The sequence below is a fragment of the Bubalus bubalis genome, chromosome 3 (genome assembly GCF_019923935.1).
Source record: "Bubalus bubalis isolate 160015118507 breed Murrah chromosome 3, NDDB_SH_1, whole genome shotgun sequence".
NCBI classification, from domain to species: Eukaryota; Metazoa; Chordata; class Mammalia; order Artiodactyla; family Bovidae; genus Bubalus; species Bubalus bubalis.
The window spans coordinates 26,621,524-26,639,390 of record NC_059159.1 but is presented as its reverse complement, the minus strand read 5'-3'; the positions used below and the strand labels follow the sequence as shown (position 1 = coordinate 26,639,390).

General features: G+C 54.3%; 1 protein-coding gene and 1 long non-coding RNA gene across 7 annotated transcripts; one reads left to right on the top strand and one right to left on the bottom strand.

The window, feature by feature from the left end:
• Window positions 1–2,886: 2,886 nt before the first annotated feature.
• Window positions 2,887–12,441, top strand: LOC102391457. Of its 5 annotated transcripts, none has more exons than XR_006549524.2 (4): window positions 2,887–3,196; window positions 3,903–4,046; window positions 4,492–4,600; window positions 11,695–12,441. It is a non-coding gene; the product is annotated as a spermatid-specific linker histone H1-like protein (long non-coding RNA). The 5 variants fall into 5 exon arrangements; XR_006549523.2 differs by having other exon boundaries at window positions 4,492–4,618; XR_003107848.3 differs by lacking the exons at window positions 2,887–3,196; window positions 3,903–4,046; window positions 4,492–4,600 and adding exons at window positions 7,779–7,907; window positions 10,373–10,434.
• SGCA (sarcoglycan alpha) lies at window positions 7,891–17,631 on the bottom strand. Of its 2 annotated transcripts, none has more exons than XM_025280327.3 (11): window positions 17,546–17,631; window positions 16,999–17,057; window positions 16,035–16,157; window positions 15,776–15,930; window positions 15,528–15,600; window positions 15,009–15,207; window positions 14,415–14,577; window positions 13,264–13,472; window positions 13,037–13,063; window positions 8,332–8,524; window positions 7,891–8,027 (listed from the first exon to the last, which is right to left on the bottom strand). In XM_025280327.3, the coding sequence occupies exons 2-10, from the start codon at window positions 17,033–17,035 to the stop codon at window positions 8,344–8,346; spliced, it is 1,167 nt and encodes a 388-aa protein (XP_025136112.1). In that variant the 5' UTR covers window positions 17,036–17,057; window positions 17,546–17,631; the 3' UTR covers window positions 7,891–8,027; window positions 8,332–8,343. The 2 variants fall into 2 exon arrangements, with proteins under 2 accessions (XP_025136112.1, XP_025136111.1); XM_025280326.3 differs by having other exon boundaries at window positions 7,891–8,063; window positions 17,546–17,630.
• Between the last annotated feature and the right edge of the window lie 236 nt (window positions 17,632–17,867).

Sequence of the window (17,867 nt, the reverse complement as noted above, 5' to 3'; positions counted from 1 at the left end):
GTGTGTCACCGAGGCAACTGCGTGGGGGCGGGAGGGGGGCAGCGTGGAAGGGGGTCCTCGTTTTATATCAAAGGTGCTACATCTCTGTGATGGGGTGGGGTGGGGAGGGAATCACTGGTGCTATGGAAGTGGAAACACACCCCCCCCTCAGGCCAGCAAATGTTCCTTTTTGTTCAAAGTCTTTTTTTATTCTTTGTTTTTTTTCCTTGTGGATGGGGACTCATGTGAATTTTCTAAAGGTGCTATTTAATGTGGGAGAGAGTGCCGCCTCCAGTGTCACTCACTCTCCACCCTCTCTTCATGCCCCTGGGCGCCTCTCACCTCCTCAGGCCTCTTGCCTCTGTCTCCCCACCTCTCTCTCCCTCCTCTGAAACCCTCTCCCCTTCTGGAGCTGCATCCCATTTTCACGGCCTTTCTCTCAATCTGTCCTGCATCCTCTCTCACTGGGTTTCAGAGCACAATTTCCCAAAGCACAAAAGCAGTTTTTCCCCCTAAGGGTGGGAGGAAGCGAGAGACTCTGTACCTATTTTGTATGTGTATAATAATTTGAGATGTTTTTAATTATTTTGATTGCTGGAATAAAGCATGTGGAAATGACCCAAACCTATCTGCAGTGGCCTCCTAATTTCCTTCCTAGGAGCTGGGGGAGGGGAGACCTGGGGAGGGAGGTGGGTGGGCTCTTCTCCTTCCGTGTCTGCCCCTTCCCTGCCCCTCCTCCTCTAGCACCCTAGACGGCCCCTCTCCCTCCCTCTTGCCTTTCCTAGGCCTATACCCTTTCTGTTTTCTCCTGCCATCTTCCTTGTGTGTCTCCCATACCCGCTTGTCCCTTTCAGTGCCAGACAGGCAACTCTTTCGTGCAGCCACACACACACACCTCTGTGCAGCCCTGCTCGGACCAAACCTCAGGCCCATGCCCATGCTCATCAGTGTCATTAACTCTTTCTGCCCCCTTCCATTGCTGGGGGCATCCTGCAGGGTTGGGGGCTTTGGTAGCACTTCCTCAGCAGGGAGGTGGGCACTGGGAGGCCCATGGTCATGGGAGGGAGGTGGGGCAGGGAGGAGAAACTGGGAGTCTTCCTGGGCAAACGCAGAGTCACCTGGCCTCTTCTCCCTCCTTGCTCTCTCTGAGCTCCTCCAAGGGGACATCCAGCAGTACTGAATGAGAAGGGGTTGCTGAGGGCCAGAGGAGACCTAAAGGAAGGAGTGCCTCCCGCTCCTTCTTCTGGGCTCCCCAAGAGGAAAAGGGAGAGCCTTGGGCCTTGGAGAGCTGCAGTCCAGGTCCTTTCCCGGTGCTACCAGAAGGCAATAGGCCTTCCTGACCAGTGGGCATGTCCTAGATCTCCCTTAGCCTTCTAAGTCCCTAGAACTTCGCCCCTGGCCTGGGGAGTTCATTTTGACCAGCCCCTGCCTCCTGCCTGTTCTTCTCATTTTTAAAAATTCTTGCTTCCTCTTCCTCCTTCTTTTCCCCTCCTTCCGCTTTCCCTCACCCTCCACCTGCCCCTCCTGCTGGCCTGAGAGCCTGAGGCCCCCACAGGGAAGGTGTCTGGCCAGATCCCCAATCTCAGGGAAGAAGGACAGCAGTGTGCAGTCTGTGGGGACATAGCAGATCCAGGGAGTTAGAACTCTGAAGCAGACCAGGCGCCCAGAGACCTAGAGATAGGGAGAAGTTTAAAGCTACCCTATCCCACAAACCCCCCTACCCTGCCCCCTGCAAGGACTTAGGGCATAAACCTTTGGGCAGGAAAGGCCCACATCCCTCCTTCAGGTCCACAGAGAGGTGGACAAGTCCTCAGAGTCCATTGTCCGCCTTGGCTGTCATTAAATAGTCATGGTGGTTAACTATGGCCTTTAATAATTCATCATTAGCACTTCTCTCACCCTCAGGATAGTGGAGTACTAGAATTAGCCTAAAGAGGACAAAAGATTGCGGCTTTGAACAAGATTATTCAATATGCAAATTATCTCAAGTTACCAGATGATCCTCTGATCAATCCAGTGTGTAACTGGTGATGCAGGCCTGACACCAGCCTCAGCAGCCCATCCACCTGGACCTCCTGCTCCTTGGCGCCCTTGGCCATCTTGGTCCCATCTCCATCTGCCCCCACAGGGGATCCAGAATCAACCCAAACCTGGCATCCAAGGCTTTACCTGATCACTACCCACCTGTTCATTCTCACTGTCTCCTCCCCTGCTCACACTTGTCACACCAGCAGTTGCACCACACTTCTTAACTTCCAAATCTTTCTTATATTTCAAATGTCTTGTTGTCCCCTCATTCTCCTGCCCAACTCAAGCAGAGTTTGACTTGAGTTTCCAAAGCTGTCCATGTCTGCAGAATTCAGCTCAGCCTTAGAGCAGACGTTTTGGCCACTGTCGTACGGTGCTGTTCTCACCCTGTTATTATTCTCTCCAGGTCAAGTGGAGCTGGCCGAGGCAGGCTGGAGGCCAGGTACTGCAATGCTGGGCGCAGGTCTGGGCATAGATGCCGGGGAGGCTAAAAAAAGAGAAGGTGAAGTCAAGAGGCGGCCCTTTTAGGAGCGCGGGTGGCGTGTGGGCATCACTGCCAATAAGAGTGAGCAAGTGCAGATCCACGTGCGAGCAACTAGCAGTGAGAGGTTCTAGGCCTGGGCTTGCTGCCATGAGAAACACGTTCTCTGTCTACCAATATGGTAGCCGCTAGCCACTGTGTGGAGCACTTCACAAGAGGACGTGCGCCGAAGGACCCCACTTCTCATTTTATTGTATTTAACTTTAATAGCTACCTATGTCTTGCAGCTACTGAGCTGAGCAGCACAGTTCTACGCAAAGCAGGGGGACTATGCCTCTCACTATACGTGCGCAGATCTACACGTGGGAACGTGTGTGTGCTTGCAGTGTGCACGTGCATGCATGAGGGCATGCGAGGTGACACCCGCCGCCAGTCAGGGCTATGGTGGTGACAGAGGCCCTCTGTGAAGTCCGCCTGTGTCACGTGTGTTACAGCCAGACTGTGGTTCCAGTGTGTACGCCGGGCAGGAGGGGAGGGGGACAAAGGGGCCATTGTATTACATTCCGAATTCAAGCCCTCCTCTCTGCTGACATCACAGCTGCCTAAATACAGCTGTTCAGAGCTGCTCCCCGAGACCCACGGCCCGCACGCGTGGAGGCACCTCGGCCCTTTCTGCCTGCTGCTCCATGGACTCACTTTTGTTTTTCGGTAAGGGAATGGGTCATGTTCCTGCAACTGATTTTTCAATCAAATCTAGACCAAAGATTCTAGAAAGAGGAGGTTACCTTTGGATTTTTCACTTTTTGCTTTCTCTCAGAATCCTGGGGCCTTTTTGTGGCTCGAACCCATCTCCTGGCAGGACTTTCTATAACTAAAACGTGGCGGATTTTCCCTCTTTTTTTTTTCCGGCTCTTTAACACTCAGCTCCCCAGGTGCCTCTAAGACAGAGCTGGGTGATGTTGAGAGGGGCTTCCCGGCTGAGTGTGGGAGCCTCAGGCCAGGTGCCCACAGGGCCACGTGGAGCTGATTGCAGGGCTTCTGGAGCAAGTATGGGGCTCTGAAAGCAAGACCCACAGGAGGAGAGGGAGTGAGGTGGGCTCCTGCAGTCATCCCTGGGTGAATGAGAAAGTACACACTCAGCTAGAACCAAATGCTTCGATGTTCAAAGGGATCCTGCACCAGTGTGGGTGTGTGAGGGACAGCGGGGGTGGGGGGGTTCTGCATATATGGGGCACGTGTGCATGGACATGATTGAAGGCATAGGAGAGTTTGTCTGTGTAATGAGGATGACAGGGAGATGATAGAGCAGGGAGAAGTATGGGGGGAATGAGAAGAAGCTGGGGGCAGGGAGGCCACCATCCTGAAGTCCAAGGCTGCTGAGGATCAGCAGCTGTGTCTCTGCATCCCCTTCCAGGTGTGAGAGCTGAGAGATGTCTGTGGACCAGGAGGCAAAACCCTGGAAGAAGGAAGGCTTTTGTCTCGGAGGATGATCTGGCCCTTACACTCACGGAGAATCCAGTGCTTTGCAGGGGATGTGCATGGCAAGGCCTGGAGGGAGGTGAGTCCGGGCCACGAGGGTGATGGAGAGACTGGGATTTTCTCTGCATAAGACAGCAGTGGAGGAAAGTAAGATAGGGTAGGGTGGAGACCAGAGCACATTTTAGAACAAGAATGCCACCACATATTCAATGCTAGGTGACTTCACTGCTGTGAGGCAAACCGCTCCCTCTCCTCAAGGCTTCCGAAAACTGATGCACACAGAGGCCTGGAGGGAGCAGGTGTTATGGAAAGTGGCTGAGTTCTGGTTTGGGTTTGGGTCAATCTGGACTTGAGATACAGGTAGGACCGTGAAAACAGCACTGCCCAATACAAGTAAAAAGTAAGCCACACGTGTAATTTTTCATTTTCTAGCAGCCGTATTAAACATATAAAAAGAAATGGAATGTTAATTTTAATAAGATATTTTATTTAACCCCATATATCCCCAAATATTATCATTTCAGGAGTCCATCTGCAGCATATCTCAGTTTGGAAGCCACATTTCAAGTGTTCGGGGGCCACAGGTGGCCAGCAGCTGCCTTAGCAGACAGAGCGGGATTGGACGGACAGCAGGTCAGAGCCTAGGAGCAGGTGAATTTCAGGCTCCTTCCCAATTCACTGCTTGAACTCTTAGTAGAATGGAAATTGAGCCATTTCGGTTCTTAGGGGACAAGGAGACCTCACAGACCTCTGGTTCTGGGGTGATCATGTGAGTACTTGTTTGTAATAAAGTTTTCATTCTTGGGAGCTGCCAGATGCCAGGCACTTGCCTAGTTCTCCCAAACTCTCACAAAAGCCCCCAGGACAGTTATGATTAATGTCTGTGAGTAGATTGAACCGTGATTGGAACCCTGCTTCACTCTGGCTCCAAATCCCAGCAGATACACCAAGGGAGTCGCTATAAAATGGGCATCGGTGTGAGCATGCATGTGTACATATGAACATGTCTCCAGAATAAGGAAGAAGTGTGCACGCAGGGGCTGAGGCCAGCTTAGGGGTTCCTGGGTCCTCACGGCTGGCAGAGGGTTCTCTCACCAGTTTGAGAGGTGGTGAGGAACCATCTAGAGTCAGGTCATACGTGAGAGCTGTGTTTGGGATGAAGGTGGAGACATGGGGTCCTGTGGGCAGTGTGGGTATGACGCTGGAGGAGATGAGGGAGGGAGTGAAATGGAATCTCAGGGAGGAGCAGCTATTTGTCCTTGGTGGTGAGGGCCTGAGGTGTGACTGCCAGGTGGAATCTTGCCCCTCCAAGCATATGTAAAGGGGTGCTGAGTGCCAGGGCAGTGGGGCTTACGTGCGTCTGCGTCCAGGCACAGCTCGCTGTCCTCCGCAGTCACGCTATCCCCCACCCCCGTCGTGTCTGGGCCACTTCCTCCTCGGCCAGCAGCCAGGCTCCCATGTGCTCCTGATGGCTGAGCTGGGAGGGAGGCACTACCAAGATCCCAAGGCAGAGGGAAGTATGGGGCTGGTCTCAGACTCTCCCATCTGGGCGGAACAGGAAAAGCGCGTGGGTCCAGGGTGAGAGGGCGGCCTCCTCCTCATGGGTGTGGAGAGCTGACAGGGAGCAGGGAAGAACCATCCCAAACCGCAGTCTCCAATCTGAGCAGATTCTGTGCAGCTCCAGGTTTCAGCCAGATGAGGGGCCCCAGGGAAAGGAGGAACTTGTGAATGAAAAGTCAGAGTTCATGTGATTGGGGGTTGTTACCTAAAGAGCCCTTGAGTTTATTGAGCACATACATGCAGGAGGCTTGGGGCCTCTTCCTGCCTCCACGGATGCTTCTGGGATTAACTAACCAATGGGTGTAGGGTGGCCAGCAGGGAAGGGGGACACCCACAAGATAATGGTAAAAGCTCTAGCAGTAGCCTTGCTCACCTCACCCTCTTTGCCCAGAGAGGAGGAGCAACCTACTCAAGAACTCTGAGCGGCCGGACCTGGTGGCTTCCCTTCACACATTCTTTCACTTGACTTTTCTGAGCGCCCGCTGTGTGCAGGCGCTGCCCCTGGGGGAGCACAGAATCTTGCCCTCCTGAAGTTTACCCCAAGGCCAAAGCTGACCCCAACAAGGTGCTCATACAGGGCACATCCTATGGACCTGGAGCCAGGAGTGGAGAGTGCTCTCTGAGCAGGGGAAAGGGCTCTCTAGAGACCTGCCATTTGCACAGAGGCCAAAATGACTGCACTAAGGGGAAGTTTTGCGGACATAGGAGACTGGGGCTCCCAACAGAGGGAAGAACAGGGGCTAGGGCACCGAAACAGGGGTGTGTTAGGAGGCAGTGTGGCTGGAGCAGGCAACCATGGGGAGCTAGGATGATGTGGTCAGAGGCATACATGGGGTCTCTAAGCCTGGCCAAGACTTTGGGTTTTCCCCTTACTGTCACGAGAAGGCAATGGAGAGTTGACAGCAGAGGGGCGAAACTCCTTGATTTTTCCTTTTAAAGAACTGGCCTGACTGGTACTGGAGGTAAGACAAAAGGGGCAGGGAGGAGGCAGGGAGGCTACATACAGGGAGGCTGCTGTGGGGGTCCAGGAGCCAGATCCTGGAGCTGGCCTGGGAAAGTCATCATGAAAGCTGTGAGAAGTGAATGAACTCAGGATATATTTTTAAGGTGGGGATTCTGGGAAGCGAGAGAAAGGAGAGGGGAGTCCAGGAGCAACTTGGGGCCCCCATGACCCCTTTGCCTGTACATTTCTGAAAAGTGGGACGCAGTGTTCAGAAACTCAGCCCTCTTCAGTGGCCCTGGGGCACCGTTATTAGATTGGGGGCTGCCTCAGCTGGTTCACCTTCCCCTCAGCCCCAGGCTGGGCTCTCGCCTCCAGGTGAGAGAAAAATCCAGTACGTCCCTCCCACCTGCCCCCTACACACACACACATGCACACATATAACATACATACACACATACATACAATACACACACATACACACACGCAGAGAAGGGGTGATTGAGCATTAGCTCCAGGATAGTAGATGGGGCCCAGGCCTAGTGTGAGGACCTCAGAAAGAGGTATAGAGGCCTCAGAGTGGCAGAGCTTCCCGTTGTCTGGACTGTCTCGGAGGTGCCCCCTTGGTCAGGGGCCTGAGCCAAAGGACCCTGCTCCTCCCTCCCCCTCTTTTACTGGGTCCCCTCCGGGGCCGTCTCTGGCCTGCTCTCCCAAGGGGAGACTGGCTGTGGCTCTGGTTGCAGGGCAGGAGAGGACCTGGCCTGCTTCGCTTACAGCCACCTGGGAAGAACAAGCTGCGGCTGCTTCCTGGTCAGCCGTGCTCTCCAGGGCTCACATGGGGACCAAGCTACGCTGGTGACATCAAGCTCAACAAGGGCTCCAGGCTGTGCAGTGTCCTGTGGACCTCAACTCTGTCCCTAAGGAGCCCACCGAGAGGGGTAACTGATCCCGGGCATTAAGAGTCCTGCACCCTAACCCCCTTTCCATATCTAGGTTATGACTTACAAAGGGGCCTCCCTCCAGGGGATCTGAATGGGTGAGAGCCCAGATCTCCTGCTTCCAGAACCTCGCAGCCCTCCAAAAGGCAGGGTAGAGGTGGACACAACAGATCTGAATCCAAGCTCCACCACTTGCCTGCTCTGTGACCTTGGGTAAGTCACTCTCTCTCTCTCTCCTTGTCTGTTAAATGGGGATAATGATCCAATTGTCCCTCACTGTTGGGTTCATGTGAGGATCAATATTAAGGCTGCATATGCAGGTCCTTCCCTCTTACTTACAGAGAATTTGAGAAATGCAAAAATGCGAAGAGTCCTGAAGTCAGGCAGCAGCCCCAGGTTACCTCTGAGGGCGTCCACAAGGCAGAAAGGGAAGCAGAAGCAGTGAGGACTGGGAAGGAGGCTCCGAAGACAAAAACACAGCAATCGATGAGCAGAGTGGCAGGTATTTATTCTGGGGGTCCTGATCCCAGACACCCTCACCCCACGCCATCCTCCAAGCTTGGGGTCCAGAGGGCCAAGAACTGGAGTCAGGAAGAAGGATGTGGTCATGGTCATGGCTGCTCTGTGAGTGGGGAGAGAAGGGAGGACAAGGCCAGGGCTGGAACGGGAGCAGCAAAGAGAAGAGAGAGTGGGAGTCTGTGAGAACCAGGCCCCAATTCTCCCGCTTTCCCCACCCTGACCCTTGGACTCTGAGTGCTTGGCACTGAGGGCCACGCTGCTGGCACTGCTGAACCACCGTCCCACCGCTACCCTGGGGGGCAGACAGCTTTGTGTGCCCCTTCCCATCCCCCAACCCCCTGCGACAGCCTTGAATTGGAAGCTGCATTATTCCCAGAAAGAGGCTGGCACTGCCCAGCTGGACCCACCTGGGCTGGCCCTCAGTGCTGGTCGAGTATGAGGGGCACCTGAGCGCTGTCCACTTGCGGGGGCAGCCGCTCGCCTGTGTGCACATTGAACATGGGCAGGGTAGAGAGTGGCCTGGGCACCTCTCGGCTAGATGCCATCTGTCGCAGCTCCTCTGTGTTCCCACGGATGGTGCAATGGTGGACCATCTGGATGCTAGGGGCACAGGAGGGAGACATACACGATGAGGGGAGGAGGATAAACAGGAAGTTCTTCGGTGCCAGCTCAGTATCCAGTGACTGAGGCATAGGCTCTGGGTGCAGACATCCTGGGTTCAAACCTGTGTAACCTTTGCACGTTGCTTAACCCCTCTGTGCTTCAGTTTCCTCAACTGTAAAATGAGGATAATAAAAGAACCTACTTCCTAGGATTGTTATGGGGTTTAAATGAGAAAATACAGGTTGGGTGTTCAGAAAATTGCCTGGCCTATGGTAAGAGTTCCTGAGATACTAAGACATGACTAGATGCCCACAGTGGCATGGATTTTCAGAGGCCACTGTTTGCTAGGCTCTATGCTGCTGCTAAGTCGCTTCAGTCGTGTCCGACTCTGTGTGACCCCATAGACAGCAGCACACCAGACTCCCCCATCCTTGGGATTCTCCAGGCAAGAACACTGGAGTGGGTTGCCATTTCCTTCTCCAATGCATGAAAGTGAAAAGTGAAAGTAAAAGCGAAGTCACTCGGTCGTGTCTGACTCTAGCGACCCCATGGACTGCAGCCCACCAGGCTCCTCCGTCCATGGGATTTTCCAGGCAAGAGTACTGGAGTGGGGTGCCGTTGCCTTCTCCGGCTAGGCTCTATATGGTTTCTATATTCTGATGGTCCCCTGGGTCCCTTCCAGCAATCAGTTTCCGATTCTAATGCTCTCTCCCTTCCCCATCATCCTCATTTTAGTCTGGCAAACCTACCTCCTCCACCTTTTCCTAGCTTTTGCCCAAGTTCTTTTCCTGGTGGAGTTTGACTGCTTATGTTTTGGATCCTCAAACCTTGACCCTCTCCCACCCTGCCCCACACTGCCCCCAGCATTGCTTAGCTCAGATGCTAAGTCTTACTTCCTGTCTGTGTCTGAGACCTGGTCTCCTTGAGGCGGGAACCAGGCTCCACCCTTACTGGGCTGGAAACCCTAGGAGGGGCTGAATGAACTGACTGCCACACCCATTAGCAAGGCCCTCCTGAGCTCTAGATCCAGTTGCCTCTAGGAAGGCTGAGCCTCCTTCTCATCTGACATTCTCACGGGCTTGTTTTCTGCTGTCCGGGAGCAACTTTAATTCATTTTGAGTAGGGTAGCACAGTGATTATGCATGAGGACTTGCTTTGGGCCCTGAATGTGAGTTCCTCTGCTTACTGGTTGTGTTACCGTGTGTGAGTTATTTGACCTCTCTGCCACCATTTCCTCAACTGTAATAAAGCTGTTGTATGAATTAAATGAATTAATGTAAGAAAAACATTTACATGTACAAGTCAGGATGCAGCCAAAGATAGCTATTATTATAGGGAGTCTTCTGTTGCTATTTTTATCACTGGCATTATTACAGTAGGTCCACTGATGAACTTGGCCTCCAGTAGAAGGACATTTCCAAGCCCTTTGGCATGAACCCACCCACACTGGTGGGCTTTTCACAGACCCCCTGGTTGCCGGGTCAGACAGACAATAAGAACTGGTTTTCTTAAAGGGGTGGGGGCCCCAGGCAGGGTGGAAGCCATCCTTCTTACCGCTGGATTACTGATCAGATCCGGGAAGGGAAAATGTTTCCCATCTATATCCCCATCTCAAGTAGTGGACACAGACTCCGGCTGGAGTCTGAGAGATAAGACTAAAGGAAAGATTTTCTAGCTTCCTGCTGAATGGGCCACTCTCCTCCCCAGAGAAAATAGAACCAAGCACTTTCTGGCCAGCGGAAGGAGGTGGAGCCACTCTCTGAAGGCGAGGGGAGGGTCAAAATGAGCTATTGAGTCTGGAATTTGGCAAGCAGGGTTGTCCAAAACACAATTTTCCATTCCCAGGCGAAGGGAGGCTGAGACGGGAAGGGAGCAAGAAGAGTGTGGAAGTGGAGGCAGCCAGGCAGGTAATAATCTCGGGTGGGGGAGGCCTCAGCCGATGGCCCCTTCCCCACCCCTAGCCCCACATCTGGGTCTCATTACTCTGGCAACACACACAGGTGGAAAAATGGTCCAGGGACGTGTTTTCCAGAGCAGGAGCAGAAGTCAGAGCCACAGTGCCCTCCCCCACAATCTTTCCACATCAGCACTTGGGCAGAAAAATGAACAGGCAGGCATGCTCACACGCACACACACACACACACACACACACACACAGCCCCTTGAGCCCTGCCTCTGGCACACAGCTCACAGGAGAGGGTCGTTGGGCTGGAGAATGTTCTGACCAATAAAGTCTGATGCAGGTCAAAAACAGGCAGCGGATTCACTATTTTGGATGATTTCAATTTCCTCGAACAAGCAAAAAGAAAAATGAATAAAATTGGACTTTGTAGAAATAAATCAACACAAAATCCACACCAGCAAGGGCTAATACCACACACACACGGTAAAACTGGTTATTGACTCAAAACTGATGGAGGAAGCATATTTTCCTGACCTCAGCAGAGCTAGAAAACTGACCCAGGAAAGCTGGACATGGTGGAAAGTAACTGGTCAGAAGAGAATATTCTCAATGGCAGAAGATAAAATTGGTCAAATTTGGCACAGGCCAAAAAAAATTGAGGAGGAAAATCTAAAACTTACATAGAAAATCACTGTTCCCAATAGGGGAAAAAAAATCTATGAAATAAACATGAAAACAGAAAAGAAGGAAATCCTTTTTATTACTGTGTTAAAAAAAAAAGTTGATCAAGGAATTAAATTAAGATAGATCAAGGAATTACATTTCTGTTCACGCTGGGAAATTTATTCCCCATAAAAATTCAAAAATGTAGGTATAATACTGATTCTAAAAAGTTTTGTGTTCTTCAACCCAATGAATTGAGACGGTGGGGTTTAAAATGGTGGGTTTAAAACTGGGGTCTTGGGCACCCTAAAATCAGCTGGTGAGCAATACACGCCACATGGGTCCATCCGCCTGACTCACTCAGCCACAGCCCTTCTTCCCAGGCTACCTGACATGCCAGATGCCCACACTCTGTGGTATCTCCCCTCTGCCCCACCTAGGGGGAACAGTGGGTCCACTGTGACCTCACCGGATTCTGGTGGCCTCACAATGTCCCCCTGAGGTCACTACAGAGATAACCTTACCGCCCCCTGCACCTCAGGCAGAAGTCTGCCAAGGCCAGCGTAGGTGATCATCCACGGTCCTCTTTCTGGCCACCCAGGGCAAGGCTCGGGCCAGAGCCCTACAGGAAGCCTCTGAGGGAACCAGGAACTTGGGCGCACCTCCCGCACCGAGGAGCAACCCAGGAGAGACTTCTAGCCGCCATCCTGGAGGTCCTTGCACCCAGTTCCCTTCACCCACCCCAGGAAGAGATGCAGAAAGACACTTCGCTGCCACCCCCATCTGGGCCCTTGGATTCCAACACTGCCCTGGGGGCAGGCCAGCAGGCCAGCTCCTCTGGACTCCCAAGCAAGAGCAAGACTCGGCGCCGCACCAGCCCCAATCCCCACCGGAAGCCCAGCATATCCAAGGTGATCCTGGGGTTCGTGGCAGACAAGGGGGCAGGCAACCGCGTGTCCCTGGCCGCCCTGAAGAAGGCTGTTGCCACCAGGGGCTACAACATGACCCGCAATGCCTGGCGCTTCAAGCGAGTGCTCCAGGGGCTGGTGGACAAGGGCATGCTCAAGCAGGTGACAGGCAAGGGGGCCACAGGCTCCTTCCTCATGGGCAAGAATCACACCTCCAAGTTTAAGCTCAAGGCCAAGAGACGGCGGCAGCCTGGGCAGCACCAGCCTGGGCAGCGCCAGTTGCCCGTGGGCTCCAAACCGGGGCGCAAGCGACCCATGAAGGGGGTTCGCAGGGCGGCCAAATGCCGCCGCAGTTAACCAGGAAGGTTGGGCAAGCAGGCAGGGGTGCCAGGCCCACCATAGGCTCAGTGCAGTGAGAATAAAAGGAGCCTAACATTTCATACCTGCCTCCTGGAATCTTTGGGGTTCAAGGGAGTGGGAGAGGAAGAGGTCTGGGGGCACACAGGAAAGGTAAGGCCAGGGGTGGGGGAAGCCTGGTCAAATGAGGGTAAGATTTGGGAAGGGCTGGAGAAATTGAAAGCATCCAGATATTAGCTAGTCCAACCGCATTATCTTGTAGGTGAAGAAACTGAGCCCATCACAGTAATTATGCAGCAGAGCAGAGCCTGGAACTTAAGTGTCTGACTCACAGTGACGTGTGGTTGTGTGTGTGTGTGTGTGTGTGTGTGTGCTGGTGCACACACTGGAAGCCTTGTAAGTTGCTTCCCAAACCCTTTCCCCGAAGGTGGCAGCAGACCCCTAAAACCTGGCTAGATCCCCTCTCCTGTCCCACATTAGACCCTTCCATGGAGACCAGAAAATGAGAAAGCCAAGCCAGGATAGGTGGGATCCAGCCCCCAGCCAGCCCAGGATTGGAGAGCACAGACTAAGTGTGACCCCATTATCTGGGATTTGTCTGCTGCCCATGGAGGTTGAAGGGTCCAGCTTAATGGTCCAGGGGGGCTCCCACCCAGCCCCCAGACTTCTCCTACTCACTCAGAGGTGGCCAGGTCTCTCTTCAGCCTGTGGAAAAACAAGGGAGGGGATTAGCTATTATCCACACACCTCCTGGTGCAGGCCATGCAAGGGGCCCCTGCTCTTTTCCTGGCTGAGGATTCCACTCTTGGAGGGATCTGGGTCCCCAGGCAGCACAAGTGCCACAAGGAGTCTACAGTGTGAGCACCGGCCTTAGTGCTCTCCCTGCCCTCTGCCCCCATACTCACCGTCCCTCCCGCCGGCAGCACATAACATAGGCCAGCAGCAGGGTCAGCAGCAGGGCCACCAGAAGGGGCACCAGGAGGGTGACGAGTGCGTCGGTCAGGAAGTCTCGGGCTGTGGCCTCGGTGGGTGGGCAGAAGAACGGGTCGTGCTCCAGGATCCCATCACCTGGAGCAGGTGCCTCGTCTGCAGGCTCTGGCACTGACTTGTCCACCTGCTCAGGAAGCCGAGGGTTGATCCAGGAGTGGATGGCTAGACACAGAGACTCCCAGGGCATGGAGCAGGAGTTCTACTCCATGAAACTGCAGGGATTCCTCCTGCTTTGCCTCTCCCAGCTCATGTGATTGAGTAGGACAAGCACTGGTCTAGAAACCAGGAACAAAATTCTAGGAGAGGCAGAGCCATACAGTGGTTAGAGTAAAGTCCTCAGGTTTGAATCCTGTTTCAGAAAACTGCGTTGCGATGATTTACCTCTAGGTGCCTCGATTTCCTCATCTGTAAAATTGGGGTGCTAATAGTGGTACCCGTCTCCCGGGTGGTTGTGAGGATAAAACACACGGATTGCATAGTGCCTTATCCATAGCAAGTGCTCAAGAATATTGATTACCAGTTTCCGGCCGCGCTATGGGTCAAGCCACAGGAAGGGTTCCTAGCCCTGGGAACAGGATCTCTAGGGACCCTAGACACCTCAGCTCCATATCCCAAAGAGCAGAAGTGAGCATCTTTGGTTTATAACATGGGGGTGAACTACCTATTCCATGTTGCAAGATAATTTGCTAAGTGACACCTTAGAGGAAAGTAAAGGAAACGGAGCTGCCACACAGAAACCCTAGGTGGAGAAAGAAGTTTGGCAGCTCTCCTGGGAGTGACTGTTGTAGGTGTTGAGTTGGGCACAGCTGGGGCTCCAGAAGCTGGAGATCCCTTTGTCTGGATTATGGACTCTATTGCCCTCTTGTGGGAGAAGGTAGAACATCAGTGGTGTGCGTGTGTGTGTGTGTGTGTGTGTGTGTGTGTGTGAGAGAGAGAGAGAGAGAGAGAGAGAGACAGAGGGAGACAGTAGAGATAACTGGAGTAACAGAGAGGGGCCAGGAAGGTGAGGATGGAGGAGACCGTGATGGGGGCCCTGTCCCGCCCCCACTCCCAGAGCCCTCCTCACCAAAGACACGTTGCACCAGTCAACCCGGAAGTGAGGTGCCAAGGTGTCATAGCAGGACAGTAGTGGAGGCTGGCCCTGGGCACAGCGAGCGTGGCTGTCGGGGGACGCCACCATCTTCAGGCAGGTGGAGAAGGGTGAAGCAGAGCCCACCTTGATGTATACCCTGGGCACAGGTAGAAACCACTGTTAGATGATTGAGGGTACCACTGAGCACTGGAGATTTGGGGGTCATGGCCACCCTGAGATCTGGGGTTGTGGTGAGAGTATACAGAGCACCCCAATCTTCTGGGGACCTTGTCCTCCCGGCGATATCTTTTAATGGATAAATCTTTCGTGTCCTAATGGACACCAGGAAGTGCAAAGTTTAGGGTTACTAGGGTTTGGGCCCTGGAAGGGCGAGAGGAAGATGGAATGACCAGAAGGAAGTGGACAGTGTGACATGACGCTGGGAGGTAAAGATGGGCATGGTGAGCATGCAAGACAATGGATAAAGCCCCACTTGGAAGTTAGGGAGACCCATGTTCTATGCCCACCAACTAGACAAAAGGCAAGTGGCTCCCTCCTCCAGGAAGCCCTCCTGGGCTGCATACATACCCTTCCTTGCGGCCCTCAATAGGAAGGGGGACTCGGCCCCCACGGTCCAAGGCAGAGGTGATGTTGACCAGCTGGAGTTCCGCTGGCTCCCAGAGCCCCCCCAAGGCTGTGAGGAAACGGCTGGCAGGTGTCGAGGGCAGCACTTCCTCCACATCATGGCTGCGCACCAGGAACTCAGCCTGGTATGGCAGCAGGGGGCCTGGGAGGACCAGGTGGGCGCCTCAGACTGTACCCAGCCCCCAGCCCTGCATGGATCCTCCCCCATCTAAGCTCCTCCCCATAACCTCTCAGCTCCCTTCCTTCTTCCTAATACCTTCTTCTGCCTATATCACAGGCCTCAAACACCCTTCCCCGACACCCACAGCCTCAACGACTCGCCTGTCAGCAGAGCAGCCGAGAGCACAACTCCAGTGTTTTCAGGGTGTCCTGCCCCCCACTAGTTGCTTCTAAAACTCCTTCCAGGGGAGATTCCCCCAAGACTGGCATGGCGGGGTAGAGATGGGACAGAGCTGGTGGTACCTTCTGGGTCCCCAATCAACAGCACCAACATCTGCTGGGTAGTGTTGAAGCTGTCCCGATTGTATGCTGTGACCTGAAGGATGGGGTAGGGGGCTGAGAGGTTGGGTTGGGAGAGAAACGTGGTGCAGCTGGGCCTGGTGAGAGGAGACTGAGGAGCGCAGCACATTAGAGGCACGCGATTCATGCAAATGAGTGAACGCTGGGTCCCTGCTGCATGCGACACAGCCAACTGGGGCCCCTGCTGGTACCTCAATGATCTGGTGTCCACGATCTTCTGGGGTGGCGGTGCCATAGAGGAAGCCAGGCTGGTAGGGGCTGCGCTGGGTATAGCGGAGCCACCGAGGCAGGTCTGGGTGTCCCTGGAGGTGGGCGTGGTAGGTGATAGGGATGGGGGCTGAGACAGCTGGTGGAAGGGAGGAGAGGGGATTGGAGACATGGCAGCAGCCTTCCCCAGCCCTGGGGCAGGCACCCCCCAGCCACCCCCCGTGCCCCTCAGGCCCCTCTCACGGAAAACGTGCTCAGGATGCTGCAGGAAGCTTTCATGGTTCAGGGTGTGTACAAAGATGCGGCCCACAAGTGGGTGCAGGGTGGTCTGCTGGGCCTCGGTGCCCCCCAACCCTTCCAGGAGACCTGTGGGGAAACACGACCCCAAACACAATGGCCCAGTCTCAGTCCCAGCTGGGGAATAAAGTCCCCTTTCCACCCAGTCCTTGGTGGCCCTGAGAAACCAGAGAAATGTGTGAGAGGAGAGGGACAGCTTTGCTGGCTCCCAGGAAGGGCGGGTGAGGCCCTGACTGTGCCATACACTATCAGTGATGAGACCCAGACCTTAGTTTGGTTTGGATTCATGGAAGCCCCTCACTCCTCATTTTAGGCCCAGTGAGAGTCACAATGGGCGAGGATTAATGTCTGGCTGAGAGGGGTGTGGGGTGTGTGTGTGTGTAAGGGCACTTGGGAAAGAATTCCAAGCTGACTATCTGGGAGGCTAGAGAGGAAGGGAAGAAGAGAGGGAGAGGGAAGGACCCCTTGCAGGAGACAGGTAGCCACTCTAGGGCCTCCCCTAAAATGCAGGGGGAATAGGGTCCACACCAGAGTCCACTAGGAGCTGAGCAAAGGGAAGTCTAAGCCTGGAGGTCTAGGGAGAGGATCTGCCCCAGCAGCCCTCACACCTTCCCAGGGCCAAATTTAGCCTGGACCCAGAAAGAAGCCAGCCTAGCCAGCTCATTAAAGGGCCCCAGCGCTCTGGGCCTGTGTGGTTAAGGCCCAGGCTGACACCCCCCTCTCAGAGTTCCCAGCTCCGCCCCCCGGACACCTCAACTCCCAGCCCCAGTTTCCTAGAGCCCCACTGACTGTAGAATTTATACCCCAAAGTCCTTCTGGCCTCTGCCTCACCCCACCAACCAACCCCTTCCCTGAGGAACTTCTCACTACCTCAACCTGGGCCTCTCCCCTGAAGAAGACCCCAACTTACCCACAAGGAGAGAGATCCAGATTAGCGCTGCTGCCATGGCTGCCCCAGCCTGTCCCTGCCTGTGAGTGACAGAGACAGGAGCAGGGAGGAGGCGGGGAGAGGCCCGGGCAGGTGTCCCAGAGCAGCTGGGCCCGGATTCAGCCAACAGGGCCCTCCCCATCCCCACCCGGAGCAGGCACTAAATCTGGGGTGGACCCGGTCTTCACATGACAAGATCCCTCCAATCATCCCCTTCCAGGGCCCAGAGTGTATTTTCTAGATCACCAACCTAACTGCCTTGATTCCCCTCTTAAAACCCTAATGATTCCCATTGCCCTGAGCTCTCCAGCGGCTGGTGGGCTTCAGGCCCTGCCTGTACCTGGCCATGCTATCTAGAATCCCTGCCTCTCTTCACTACCCCCACCACACACACACACACACACACACACACACACACACTACCACAGGCTTCCGCCCCACCTCACTCTGTCTATACCCCTCTGTGTAAGCTGTCCCTTCTGCCTGAGTTCCCTTTCTGTCCTCACCCTACCAGCAAACTTCCACTTACTTTTCAAGACGCAGCACAGGCACCCCCTCCTCTCTGAAGCCTTTCTGTCCTCCATCCTGCCCCAGGCTGAGCGGGGCTCCCTTTGTCCCTGTGCACAACCCAACCACACAGCATTGTGGGTGGAATGGGATCTTATGATCTTTGCATCCCTGGACCTGTGTGAGGTTTCTTTCTGGCCCTTGAGACAGAGGGGGTTGCCACCGAACCCACAAGCAGATGCCCCAGGCAAGGACATCTGGGATCTTCCCTGGGTTAGCCTGAGGGGGAGGGTGTGGGCCTGCAGACTGGGGTGACCCATGGGCAGCTTAACCCAGTCCTGGTC